Source organism: Hermetia illucens, chromosome 4, assembly GCF_905115235.1.
Source record: "Hermetia illucens chromosome 4, iHerIll2.2.curated.20191125, whole genome shotgun sequence".
Lineage (NCBI taxonomy): Eukaryota > Metazoa > Arthropoda > Insecta > Diptera > Stratiomyidae > Hermetia > Hermetia illucens.
This window is the reverse complement of record NC_051852.1, coordinates 165576638-165591202: the sequence shown is the minus strand read 5'-3', so window position 1 is coordinate 165591202 and position 14565 is coordinate 165576638. Positions and strand designations below refer to the sequence as shown.

Sequence of the window (14565 nt, the reverse complement as noted above, 5' to 3'; positions counted from 1 at the left end):
TAACGGAGAATATCTTATAGAGCAACGTGATTCCTATATAATTGCTGCACTGTGTGATATCTCCCTTTTTATGTATGAGTCACATAATGCCTCTTTGCCAATCGTCAGGCATTGATCCGCTGTTCCACACTTTGAGCACAAGCTAATGAACCACTTGGTGTAATCGGGCGCCTCCATATTTAACCAATTCGGCTCTAATTACATCGGCTCCTGGCGACTTATGATTTTTAAGCCGATGAATTGCACGGACTGTTTCTTCTACACTTGGTGGTGGCATTATTTGTCCGTCATCTTCAGTTGGCGGGACCTGGTTGCGGTTGCTCAGTATTTCATCAAAGTAGTCAACCCATCACTCCAATATGCCCATTCTGTCCGGAATCAGATTTTCCCCTTTATCTCGGCAGGATGAACATCGAGGTGTGTAAGGCTTCATCCTGCGGAATTGTTGGTAAAACTTGTGCGCCTGGTGCGGTTGTTCCCTGTGCTCATCGAGCTCACAGACCTGTTGGTTCTCCCAGGCTTCCTTTTTCCGTCTTTGAAGTCGCTTCTCCACTCGTTGGAGTTCGTGATAAGTCTCCGTGCGTGCCCGCATCTGTTGAGAATAGAACATTACTCGTTATGCAGCATTCTTCCGTTCCGTTGCTTGCTTACATTCATCGTCAAACCAGCTGTTCCGATTCTTTGCGGCTGGGGCCAAGTATGTTGTGAAGATCATTTGTTGATGTTTCATCTCCAGGATCTCTGTTGATTGCGGTTATTGTGGCATCCATTTCCCTCTTATAGGTGTTGCGGAGATCATTTGTTGATGCTTCATCTCCAGGATCTCTGTTGACTGCGGTTATTGCGGCATCCATTTCCCTCTTATAGGTGTTGCGGGGGGCTGTGTTGTGGATGGCTTCAATGTTGACTCTCACTTGATTGTCAGAGGGAATTCTGGGTGGTGTTGTTATTCGAGCTCGGAGCACCATGCCAACGAGATAGTGATCCGAGTCTATATTGGCTCCCCTATATGTTCTTACTTGCTGTCCGGATAGCTGAGTGGTTAGAGCACAAAGCTGTCGTACGGAAAGTCGCGGTTCAAATCTCACTGGTGGCAATGGGATTTGTATTGTGAATTGACGTCGGATACGAGTCGACTCAGCTGTGAATGAGTACCTGAGTCAAATCAGGGTAATAATCTCGGGTGAGCGCAATACTGACCACATTGCCTCCTACAGTGTACTGTAATGTACCGTTATGGTCTTCAATGAAGTGCTCTAACACACTTCAAGGTCTTGATCCAATATGGATTGTTGTGCCAATGATTATTATTATTTGCCGAATAATTGTACTCATTACATTAACAGGCGCATAGAGAGAGAATCAGGGTAGAATGTGATTAAGGACCCTTCTATATTACCAAATCTCTATCTAATCTCTAAAGTCTCCACTGTGGGCTCCCGAAAAACTTCTCTTCTCTCCCCTGTCTCGTCTGGTTTGCTCTTGTGATAAATAAGGTCATCAAATATCACCCCTCCTCTGCAGTGCAAGTGGCAGTTGTCTAGTCGATGCCGAGGATCGCTTGCGTATCTATTAGTATCAATTTCCGGTTCTCTTGGCTGGGTTTGTGTTAAAACACTATTTCGGGTGCATGATGTGTGATATAACTTTGTGTCACTTTCATCAAAAAGTGATGTGATATCCCACTACCTACTAAGGTGATGTTTCGCGTACCTTCAGTCTCCATAGGGAGATGGGTGTTCCCATCATGACATCCGTAATACAGAGGCTGGTCAGCTTTTGTACCGAGAATACTTTTGTGACTTTATTCCACCTTTGGCTACCTTGGAGTACTGGCCAAAGGTAAGCACGGACTTCACGGTGGCGAAAAATGCCCAAGTTGCCCAATTGTTCCTAGTTCCAGGATCCCTCCCAGTTGTTTTGCCACATTTGATAGTTGGAGCCGTTCATCAAAAAGGGATGGGAGTTTGAGATTACTTAGTTTTCTCTTCTTGGCGGATGATAGGAAGCAGATGATGTTAAGATTTATCGTAAGATTTTTTCGTTCCCATCACTCTTCACTAGCCAAAAAAATGAGTGCTGATATTATCAGAATTCCCTTAAGTATCACATTCCGCTCCATTTACCATAGCCCACTATAAAGTCCTACAGTAGACGTGGAAAGCCTCTCCCTATTGACAGCCCTTGCATATGACGTCACAACGAGTCTTATCACACAGGTGTGCTTGGGCTAGTATGCTTTACAGTAACAATTGCAGGAGATTATATGTTGTGCCTCCTGACGACTGACACCGTTGAAGGCGCTTACTATAATCTTGTGCAACAGTTGATACGGTGCCGTCTCATACAATTTTTCCGGTTAATAAGCACACTGATTTCAAGGAGAGGAGGATATCAGTCTTTCCCTCATGTGTCTCCCAACTATTTTTTTGGGGTTTTGATAAGGAAGGAGGTCAGTCTTTAGGCTTTAACTTGGCTTTGGTCTAGCCTTGGCTTTTCTAGAAAGCCCATCCTAGCCAGAATCCAAATATTTTGTTACATACGTCACATAGAACGTGTGTCGATCGGAATAAATGGAATTCCAATGGTGCTATGTCGGGCGAGGATAGTGGTCTGGGTATATATGTAGTTTTTCATTCAGAATTTGTCAAGGTTTCAGGACAAAAGGAACTATTCCGCGAAGACGCAAACATACAAAAGCGCCTTTTTCGGAAGTAACAGTACAGGCAGTATGGCAGTACTTGGAGGGATAGAGGAGAGTCAATGCCTTCTTTATCTGTGGTTTAGGTTATCACAGAGGACGTCTCTATACGGTGCCATTGTAGGAATAAGTTGAATGAATCTTTTAAGTTTATTTTCCTCTGGCAGATTAGGAAAGGCTAAATGACTGACATGCTTTGCTCAAGGTCAATCTGCTGTGGTTGGTTGCGAGTATTTGACACTTCCTTGACTATCTGCCATGGATTTGATTAGACTTCTGTCGTTAGCACATTGTTTGGTTTGTTTTCCTGACCAATATGGATCCAGAGTATCGCAAAAGTTTTCAGTATTTTTCAGTGTTAGCAATTTTTCCTAAAATTGCATGATCATTGGTACGTCTCCAAATCCCATTGTGAATACGTTTCTCTCGTCCTTGCAAAGATAGATTTTTCAATCAGTTTAAACATTTGCTTCGTTTTGGGAGTAAAGGAAAGATAAGAAAGGTGATGATGTCCAATAGGACAACCCAGGAGACGTTACTGACAATGTTTTTTTTTTTAAATTTATCCTGAAATACTCGAATAGGATACGTTGTTCTGACATAATTAACTGATGCCAGACTGATCGTGTAACCGACGTTTTATTTTTTCACGCATTTCCTCGGCATTTCTTTGCGCACTCGATCTTATTCATCTTTTCGGGCTTTCATTCCAGCACGACAATAGTTCATTTGCATGTGGAGGGTTTCATATTGGGAGTTGTGTAATTATGAAGGGACACATTTCATTGCTTGAAATGCAGTTTTCACATGAGTGACTTGCTTACGGTGTTGTTGCAGTCAAACTTCCATATAAACTTCTCATAAAGTTTGCGTTGACTTTAACTTTTTGCACATATTTCCTTTTATACTGAAAATTTTTGAAAACTTAACAAGTAAGAAAAACAGAATATTGACATCCAGAGCCTACGAATAAAGTGTTCAAATTTTTATGACTGAAATAAAATAAAAATGCGCAAAATTTTATTATTTAGAGTTAAAACTAATTTCGTACAGTCCTTCTACATAGGACCCTTGATTCTTAATCGTCGATTCCCAAAGTCTCGAGAGGTCTGGGTAGGTAGGTAGATGTCATTGGCCGCTCCGAGGAGCCCAATCAGCGCTGTGGTGCACCGTTTTGATGTGACAAACTCCTGAGAGCAGAGGGACAGAGTCTAGCTGGATCACATCTTCAGAGCCAGCCCGTAGCATTCACAAAGGAAATCAGCTCTCCCACTCTGCAGCTAGAAATCTCTCTGAGGTCCCTAAACAATGGTTTATGAAGTGTCGAGAGGTTTACACCCCACAGCTTCTGTTCAGTTGCCTGATACGCTGCGTAACGGCAATAGAAAGCACTTTAGAAGAAAAGGGATGAAGAAAAACGCTGCCCACTCATGGGCATGGACCTCCTAGTCAGATTGGTGCAGCGAACCAATCACAATTTTTCCGATGTTTGGGCGAGTATTGTGATGCAACTTCAGGGGCTTGCGAGATACTACGCTGTTATCACAATAGTTCAACATGCAACTTGGTGTGGTAAAATCACTCATTTCTGATGATAAGCAAAGATTATTTGCTGTTGCCACGTCATTCCGGCATTCATCATTTTCCTCCGGAAAGATCAGTTATTGTTTGATCCTCAATATGTTAAAATTTTGTTGGAGTTGTTTTAATGGCAAACGGCTCGATTTGTTCGAATCGCTCAGCTATCAATATCTTTCTCGAACGTTCACTTTTAGGTTGAGAAACATTAGCGGGGAGTCTGGATTTGCTCTACAGTGTAGGTGAACTTTTCCGATTTTTTTGAACGGCATCCATCGCTGCCATTGCCAGACTGAAATACATTGATTTGACAAGAGCTGTTTTAATAACGGGCAGAAGAGTGGATTTGTCGCCTCTATTGTGAGCTTCGCTGGTTTATCAGATTTGATTGCACTAGTTCGAGTTGCTTATTTTTATACCACCAAAACCAAAAGTAAGGAAAATTACCATTTTCGATCGAGTGCATTATTTGATTATATTGATCATCAGTGATTCTTTTAGATACAGGTCATAGCATTAGCCACCATCCAGACCGCTCTCTCATCGTCCTAACTTCGATGAAGCTACTTCCAATGATGGTAGTTTTCCTCTGTCGTCTTGCCTATTAAAGGAATCGTTTTTTGGATAATGTCAAATCATTCATTCCTTGCCTGCGGTCGGTTGATAGGAGATTATATTATTTCGGTCCGTATAGGTTGATGGTTAGATCGCTAGTCTGTTATAGCGGAAGGTCGCCGTTCAAATCTCACTGGTGACAGAGGGATTTGTGTCGTGGCTGGATGTTGGATACCAGTCGACTCGGCTGTGAATGACTTGAGTGGCTTAGTCAAATCAGGGTGTGTGTGTGTGTGTATGTGTATATGGTGGGGGAGAAGCTACAGCTTCTGAGCACTCAGGCCGTGCTGGTCCATTGTACTCGCCACCCCGTCTAATGGAATATTCCGGATTCTTTAACGTATCGCAGGATTTCCGTTAGTGGATGTGATGCTACCCATCGCAATTGGAGAACATTGGCACCAAAGATCTGATGCCTGATGCGTCCATAGGCGGGGCATTCACATAGGAAATGCTCCGTGGATTCCGCTTCATCATTACAGGAGGGACACGTATCATCTTGAGTAATTCCTATTCTGAACATATGCCCAGCTAGTGAATTATGGCCTGTCAGAATGCCCACAATCACCTGCAAGTCCTGCTTTTCGACAGGATAAACATTGCGGTACGTATGTTCGATTCTGGCAGGAAAAGTTTGGTGTGTCGAGCAGTATTTAGGCTCTGCCAGCTGTCATTCTGGGAAGCTTGTTCCTAGTTTTTGAAAACAGACTTAGCCAATGCTACTGATACTCCAATTGCTGGGTCCAGTATTAGGTCCCGGGATAGGGGAGATTGACCCTAAAGCGTCCGAGATTTCATTTCCCTTTACGCCACAGTGACCAGGTACCCAGAGTAGTTCCACCGTATTGAATCTAGACATAGAGTTTAAACGGTTTCTGCATTCTTGAACGATTTTCTAGGTGATCAAAGGACTGCTCAATGCCCTCAGTGCAGCTTGGCTGTCACTGCAGATTGCGATGCGCTTGCCCTTCAACCGCTCGTCAATCACCCAGTTTGCCGCCCTTAGGATCGCATAAACTTGGGCTTGAAAAACCGTTGCATATTGTCCCAAAGAAAAAGCCCACTTCTCGTTTTTATTCTAGAGGTAGACTCCGGCTCCAGAGCCCTCTTCAAATCAGGGTAATAATCACGGAAAATGCTGGCCACATTGATTCCTACAGTATACCGTGGTCCTGTAGTACATCTTTACGGTTTTGAATGAAGCGTTCTAAAGCGCTTCAAGGCCCAAATTTGGTTGGACTGCTTGTCAACGGCTATTATTATATTTATATTGGGTTGGGGAAAAAGTAATGTCGTATTTGTGATCGAATTTTGGCGCTTTATTTAACATACTTAGAATTATCCGATTTAAGTCAAATATGCGCCGTTTTGTTCGCAAACTTGTTGCCGTTTAGAAGGCAACTCCATTATCCCCCTCTTATAAAACCCCCCCTCCTTATTTGCAAAAAACTCAGACAGTCAGTTTTCGCAAGCCTCTTTTGTGGCGAACTTAGTAGCACCAAGAGCGTTTTGCATGGACCGGAAGAGATGGTAATCACTTGGTGCTGGGTCCGGACTATACCGTGGGTGCGATAGGACATCCCATCCGAGCTCCCGTAACTTCTGGCGGGTCATCAAAGATGTGTGAGGCCGAGCGTTGTCCTGGTGGAACAGAACATCATTCCTATTGACCAATTCTGGCCGCTTCTGGTCAATCGCCTGCTTCAAACGGCCGAGCTCACAGTAGAGGACCAAATTGAGGGTCTGGCCATAGTTGAGCAGCTTATAGTGGATTTATTCACTATGACCCTTTAATAGTAATGCTAACAATTAGACAAATTTTCCAGTTAGACGTGATAAATCTCACGTCTAACTGGAAAATTTGGTGTCCATTTTTCTCTAAATGGTGCATAGTATGTTAACCACACATCTAATCAACACGTTTATTGACGTAGTTTCTCTTTCAACATTGTGTTGGGCCAGAGTACACGATGACACGGCGAAGATATGAAGGTTTCAACGACAGTTGAGTCATTTGCATTTATAGGGTAGGTATAAGTGGCTAAGGAGCCGAATTAGCGCTGTGGTGCACCGTTTTGATGCTACAAACTCGTAAGGCCATGACTGCTATTGTGACAGCAAGGAGGCAGGGTTCAGCCGGCTATCTATCATCTATCTTCAGAGCCAGCCCGTAGCATTCACGAGGTCTTCAAAAAATGGTTTACATAATGTCCGTAGCCCGATTCTAGTGAGAGCTGGGCAATCGCAAAGGAAGGCCTGAAGGTTTCCTCCTCTTCCCCGTACCTTAGGCAATGCAAATTGTAGTTTATGCCGAATCTCGCGGTATAGCTTCCGTATTTTTTTTCAGCAGCTGTGTCAATTCTAGTGTAGGAGAATTTTTCTAGGGTTCTCATTGTCTCATGAGCTTTGCATATTGACGGTGGTGCTCAAAAGTTGTTTTCTTCATCTTCACAAATATGATTTTCTGGCTCCACTTCATTCCGTGTCATGACCTCTATTCTCACTATATTATCACTGTGGGTATTTCCGACATGACGTCATCAACGTGGAGATATTAATCTTCATCGATATTATCACATTCATCTTCAATTGTTGGTGGCCTCTTTCCAAAAAAACCCGCATGAGGAGAGCAATTATCAATTGCAACTGGGGTTACAATCATCTTGATAAGCAACTTTCTGTAGTTTTATTGGGGGAGTGAAATATGAATTAGATGAATTTCTTTTCTTCTAATGAAGGAAGCGCTGTACAGTTGACCACCAAAAACAGAATTTTCTTCTTTCAGTGTATCTCGTCATTCCAATCATGCAGGGTTTTCTGAAAATTAAGGAGGTGATCCAAGCGTTTGCATTATTTTCGTATAAAACAGGAAGTGATATGTCTTTGTGGTTTTCCATAAGCACGTGTCGAGTTGACTTAACTCTACGATCTTCTAAGATCCGGATTGATTTTGTGATCCCAATCAGAGCCGCGCTGAGACAAGGACAAGGGTATCAGTTTTTACTGAGTTCAAGGCTCAGTTTATTTTTGCTGGTGGATGCAAGACCTATCTAAATCGCTACAGAACAAAGGAGTACGCCCCCGTGTTGAAAGCCAACACGACGGCTAGGCCCGAAGGTCTCTGTTCGCTTGAATAACTCCCATGAAACTCCCATTAGGAGGCCAACCGCTACCGAGCTGAATGCATATCTCCTTCTCGTTCTTCAGTCTTTGCCCCGTCCACAAGCCTTTCCATTTGACCCTATCAAATGCCTGATCTGGATGCAATCTCGAGGCTTTTAAATCCACATTCAGTGTATCAAACCACCGTTGTTTTGGGCCGCCTTTTGGTCGTTTACTATCGACTTCGATGTTCAGACCAATCTTGGCAAGTGAATTCTCTTTCTCTTACGTGACTATACCATCGAAAAAGCCTCTCTCGCAGTTTACATCGATCTCAAAGAACAACGGTTGTGGAACGTCACTTCATGCGTTAATGCGTGAAGTCATTTCATAGTGCAGTTCTCCATTGAATACCGTTGAACGGGGTATTTAAATCGCTCAGTTCCTGGCATGTCACCGCCGCTGACAGTGATTGTGCCTGTTTCATGGGAATCGGTCGTCAAAAATTCAGTTTAATGGAGATTCAATATGAGACCGTGTTGCATGAGGTGATCATTCCATTTTTGGATAAGTTTCTCGAGATCATTTTTGCTATTAAATGCTAGGAAAACATCGTCTGTATAAAGCAGTGTTGGATGTCCTGTGTGACGGTGTCCAAAACAAGAACAAAGAGGAGTGGTGGGAGGGCGCTTCCTTGATGAACACCAAAAGAAACATGAAGCGGTTTTGATACACCCGTCACACTTCGAATTTTACTTTTCCGATCGTGGTAGAACAATTGAACCCAGCGCACTAGGAACTCATTTACAGGTGAGTTGACTGGTATCCGACATAAAATCACGAAACAAATCCCTCTGCCACCAGTGAGATTTGAATCGCGACCTTGTTGGCCTTTATCCCCAATCGGACTCTGCTCCAAATTTAGGTATATGGTTGTCATAAATCCCTACTTGGGTCATAGTGTATTAACCAAATCAACGCACCATCGCTGTCGATTCCTAGCAATGTGCTCCAACTCTTTCCATGATTTTCCGAGAAGCTTGCGCTCTTCGCCCACTGTTTTAGGTGATTCTTGGGCGGCTCACTCATTGGCCATCCTGGGATAGTAGGTCCTATTGCGTGACATAACTCACGATGAAGTCTACATCCTTTCTTAATGTATTATCTATCCCCTGCCTTCCGATCAACGCGTCCACGGGTATCTGGCTCGTGCACCAACAAATTTCTCCCTTTATTATCGTCTTGGGGCAGCATATCCCGACGACACTGACTTGAATTGATGAAAGCTTGCCACATTGGCTCAAAATTGGCTTAAAAACATTATTTTTATTGCGTTTTATATGTCCTTTTCATTCGGGGATGGTGTATTTTATACAAATTCTGGGAATTGAGGTTTTTCCATTTAATTTTATAGAAAAAAGTGATGGTGTTACCTCTATTGCGACATCAATTATTCAATACCCAATGAAAATTTTTATTCATCCTTACAGCTCCGAAACCCAACAGCTAGTGATCAGAGCTGGAATAAAAGTTCATTTTCAACGAACGTCTACCCTAATCTAGTAAAAGATTCGCCAAAAAAGAATCGGCCCAAACACACTATGAAATCAAATGGTGACAACAATAACAATCACGTGGGACCAAACGGACAACTTTTTGGCGGAGTAGTTAATTCAAAAACTGAAAAACAAAACAATAAATTGCAAATTGACTTGCGAGAACGATTGCAGGCCAAACGTGAAGCTGTTAACAATACAAATCAAGGAAACCAACAAAACGTAGACCTTCGTGATCGTTTGAATGCCAAACGGGGCACAAACGTTGAAACCACGCAATCTCATGTTGCATCACGCGCTATATTAGCGCAAAACAACAAAAATCGGCCTGAAAAATTGAATTTACAAGCCCGAATAAAAAAATCTCAAAGTGGTAGTGGAAATAATTCACCGAATTCACCTGTTTTCACCTTGCCTACGTTTTCGCCTCAACAACAAACAACGAACGTTACCAAACCAACTTCGCCGACTGTAAATAATATTAAAATGAACGGATCTAATCCAAACAATTCTAAAGTAAACAATAGACTGCAAAGAGGAATTTCTGCTGAATTTGCAAAGGCTGCATCGATTCAGGATCGCTTGAAAATCGGTCAGACTGGGACAGTTGAAATGGCAACTGGAAATGTCCCTTCAACGAATAATTCCTCTTCAACTAGTGATATAAGTAACAATACTGTGATATATGCTACGAAGCAGAAAAATGATAAGCAACAAAAGCAAATTGGAAAAGGAAATATTGTGAGAACTGAGAAGAAACCGCGAGAAAAAGAAGTAAGTTATTCACTCCTTTGAAACGCAATGCAACTTTGTAGACCTGACTGTGACTGTCTAACATGAATTTCCACTACAATCTGCTCAATTTTTCATCGTAGGTATCGAAATCTCAAGTTTTCCAATTCAACCCCAATATGGACCCCGTAACATCCTTGGCACAATATTGCCAATTTCGCCATTATGCTCCGCCCGACTATAAGTTCCTAAGAACGAAATTTTCGCCACGTATTCATGCTCGTGTCATAGTTAACGATGTTTTGTATTCAACATATCCTGATGAGTTCGACACGGAATTTGAAGCTCGAGTAGAATGCGCTAAGGTGGCTGTTCATCAAATCAAAGCCGAAGAGGCCCGTTGTCGTTTTCCAGTTAGCACTGATTCCGATGTAGAATTGGCAATGAAAATTTACCAAGAATTACGTAATCATCCGCATGGTATATTCTGCAAGAACATTCCGGAATTTTTCCAAAAGACGTTTCAGCAAACGTTGCCGGATCATTGGTTCACGATTTTACAATCCTCGAAGCAATTCATCATGGAAACAATTGTTGGAAATAATTTGATTGTTCTGGCGAATATGGATAGCTCAGATGCAAGTGAGTTCTAACTTGAGCTGCTTAGCCAAGATGAATGCATTAATTTGTCATCGTTGTAATCATTTCAGGCTCCACAACCTCATCACTGGCTGATTCCGAATTCATTGTTCTTGACCGAATTAATTTGCCATGGACTGAAAAATACTGGAATCTTTACATCACCCATTGTACTTCGACAACGGAAATTTGGGCCCGGATTGTGGGCAAAGACTACAGTGACCAGCTCGATTCCATAATGACAGACGTTGACTTGTCTATGCTGACCACAAAGACGCGTCCCACATCAATCCTGTGTGGCCAAATCTATTTAGTTTCCATGTCTGAATGCTGGCATCGCGTTCGTGTTGAAAACATGAATAAATCGGATGGAAAGTGCCTTTGTTTCTTCATTGATTTCGGTGACGAAGAATGGTTGCCGATGGATCAATTGTTTGTTTGCGAGCCACGATTTTTGAAACTTCCACCCCAAGCAGTTCCTTTGAGCCTGTATGGATTAGAGGACTTCGCTGAGAACCCGAACGCTAAAATTCACTTGGATTCAATGCTGATTGGAAAAACTCTTATCGCAGAGATTTTAACAAAGAAAGAAACTTTCGAAGCACTTAACGATGCGGATGTTGACTTCAGCTCTCGAATTCAAGTGGTCCTTTACGATACCTCCTCGAATGAAGATGTCAATTTAAATCCGCTTCTTCTCACTAAGATCTGTGACGATACACCCCCACCGGAATTGAGACGTACTGGCGCTACCAATGTTACCGTAACACACGTCAACAACAACGGCGAGATTTTCGTTCAAGTAAAGAGCATCGGATTGTCGTACATTCAGAAATTGATTAGCCAACTGGTTGAGTCGAAATTCAAGGAGGAGGAGCATCAAGTGGTTTTAGCAGATTTGAAGAAGCCCGAGAGTCTGTTCTTCATCCAAGACCAGGACGACATGAAGTGGTATCGTGGAGCGCTCGTAACAGATGATAATGGCAAGATTGAAGGCAACCGGTATAACATGTTCTATGTGGACTATGGACGGACAAAGATGACAAATATATCTCGCATTTTCCGATTGGAATCTTTGAGTGTTGCATTGAGCAAGTTCCCCAGGCAAGCAATTAAGGTGAAATTGCATAATTTGCCACCAATTTCTGAAACAACTGTCGCGAGAATTCGTGGATTGCTGCCACCAGAATCTCCAGCAATTGTGAGTGCCAAATTTGATCAAGAGCCTGTTTAATGGTTGATCTAGCTTGTCAGGGGGATTACATTTACTTTCCTTATTGCAGGCTAAAGTTGCTGCTCATGGTCTTGTGCCTCAGGTGGTTATCTACACGAGATTTGACACGAAGGAATTGTTGGTTAACGTAAACGAGGTTATTCGAATCGAATATGAATTAGAAGGGTAAGTGTTTGTTTTTGTTGTTGTTTCAGAAGAATTAGTATGTAAGTGTGATAGTCCAACTTTGCAACGGCCCTGGTTGTAGTGGTCTTCTTCAGTTTTCTGTTGTACGGTGGCTTTCAGCAAATTCGTGAAATTAGAGATAGGAGCATTCTTGAAGCATGTATAGCCAAGCACTCCCTTAATTTTGATTTAATAATAGCGGTTGCATGAAAAGCCACGCACACTTAAATTTTTATTTGAATTTTGTGTTTATTACGTCTCATATCACGTTTGGCATGATCAGCAATTCAATGCGAACTTTATAATTTTTTTTCCATTTTTTTTTATTGAGTTAATATCGATAAAGTATCAAATTTTTGTCATTTATGTTTGTGAATAGTTAATAGTGGAAATGGTGTGTTGTTTCCAAAGAACATTTTCCGTGCGCAAGTGTGGAACTCAATTTCGTCCTATAGTACTTCAAGGAATTGTATTTATTTAGCTACTTTTTGAGCCATTTTCTCAATTTTGGGAACAGAAAATAATCCAAGGGAGGTAAATCTAGCGAATATGGTACATGAGGTAGGTAGGTAATTAAAATATTTGCTTTGGAGCCCTTTGATGGTTCGGTCGCTTCCAACCCAGGGCTCCTATATTAATGCGATGTCGATGTCTTCCTCTAAGAGGAAGACGAGCAGATTAGCTAGATTTGTCAGCCCCCGTCGGACCGTCGATCGTCATCTCCTCCAACAGCTCGTTGGCGGCGTCGATTGGGTCTAGGTTGTCGTCCGGTTTTGCAGAGCGGAACACTTTTACTTTGACATTCCTGACTCCGAACCACAATTTATAATCGGCCTTTTTCAGTGCCTCCAGGCACTCCTCGTTTATGCGGAGTAGTACGGGCTGGCTGTTTATCTGAGGTTCCTCCTCCTTAATAACAACCCAGTCGTCCATGGAAAACCCGGGGTTGTGAAGGCGCAGGAAATGGACCAGCTTGTCTTTCTCCATGCGGATCTTCGGCAACCAGATGCGGGCGACCGGTCTCCTGGGAATCTCGTCGTAAGGGATAATCTTGAGCTTAACGCCCTCCCAGGCGTCGCTGATCTTAGCGGCACACGAATCGAGAAAGTCCTTAGAGAACTGGTCCATGCAAGCTATTACGTGGAACCCACGGACCACCTGGGATGAATCAAAGTGGGGAGTAAGTCCCGGGTGTTTGCCTCCGGTCTCCTTAGCCTCAACACTGGTCCACACCTTCAGCGTTAGTTTGCCGCTAGCAGAATTGGCATCCGCTAGCGCCACACGTAAGGGACTCCTGACCACGTCGCTGAAGGGCTTCGCAGTACGTGGCCCGCCGGCTGACGGTTGCTGTACAATTTCCTTCGGATGTTGCTTGGCGTCTTCGCTCTTGCCCACTCTGCTCCGCTTCTTATCTTCTTCGACCTCGTCTTGAGATCGGTTGCGTTTTAGAGCGATGGGCTTCGCCTTCTGCTCGTCAGCCAGGCGTTTGCTGTTGTATTCATCAACAATCGCCTGGTATTTAGCGAGGTCTTTTTCATCCCGCTCGTCGACAGTACCGGCCTCCTTATTCTTGAGAATCTTGCCGAGAATATGCATGCCCTTCTGGTACTGGCTCTTGAACAGGACACCCGTGGACCTTCGCTTCTTAGCCGGTTTCCGGCGACCGACATTCTTGTCGGTTTTCGCTTTCGAGGGATCCCCCGACGCTGAGGGCTTCGGGTCAGGAGTACTATGTCTGGTACACGCTACACCTAGCTTGACGGCAGTGGGTTCCAGGCTGGAAGCCACTAGTCCGTCTGACGCCTCGCTCCTGGAGGTCCCTGCGGTTGGTTTTAGCACAACGGTGCTACGGTTGGCACCGAGTGTACTGCTCTCGACGGCCACTGTCTCCTGGCTGGAGGACAACAGCTCGTCCTCCGATGATGCGCCTGGCATCATCGCCTCCTCTTCTATCGTCGTTTTAGTTTTTTTGTTAATTGAGTCCATGTCTTGGTCCCACGAGTAGTCCGGGAAGAATGTCCACCCTGCCTGGCCCGGCCACCAGGGTAAGGGTCTTATTTGAAACTGAAGGTGCCCAAGGTATTCAGAGTTCGCATACTAAAGACCAAGCTCCCCATTGGCCACGCAGCCCTCGGCGTATGCTGTTCCACCTTGGCTTGGGGTCCTATTAGCACCTTCTCCGGTGAAGGGAGGACGATCCCCGGGCTATTGCTTCAGTCCATCCCCCCGCCAGATCTACTTGC

General features: G+C 43.6%; 1 protein-coding gene across 3 annotated transcripts in view; it reads left to right on the top strand.

The window, feature by feature from the left end:
• Positions 1-14565, top strand: part of LOC119653572 (tudor domain-containing protein 7) — an 83843-nt gene that overhangs the window by 41982 nt on the left and 27296 nt on the right. For all 3 annotated transcript variants that reach the window (XM_038058301.1, XM_038058300.1, XM_038058302.1), the window contains 4 exons: positions 9487-10326; positions 10428-10926; positions 10995-12124; positions 12207-12322. In XM_038058301.1, the coding sequence (XP_037914229.1) occupies positions 9487-10326; positions 10428-10926; positions 10995-12124; positions 12207-12322 (2585 nt within the window). The remainder of the gene's footprint in view (positions 1-9486; positions 10327-10427; positions 10927-10994; positions 12125-12206; positions 12323-14565) is intronic.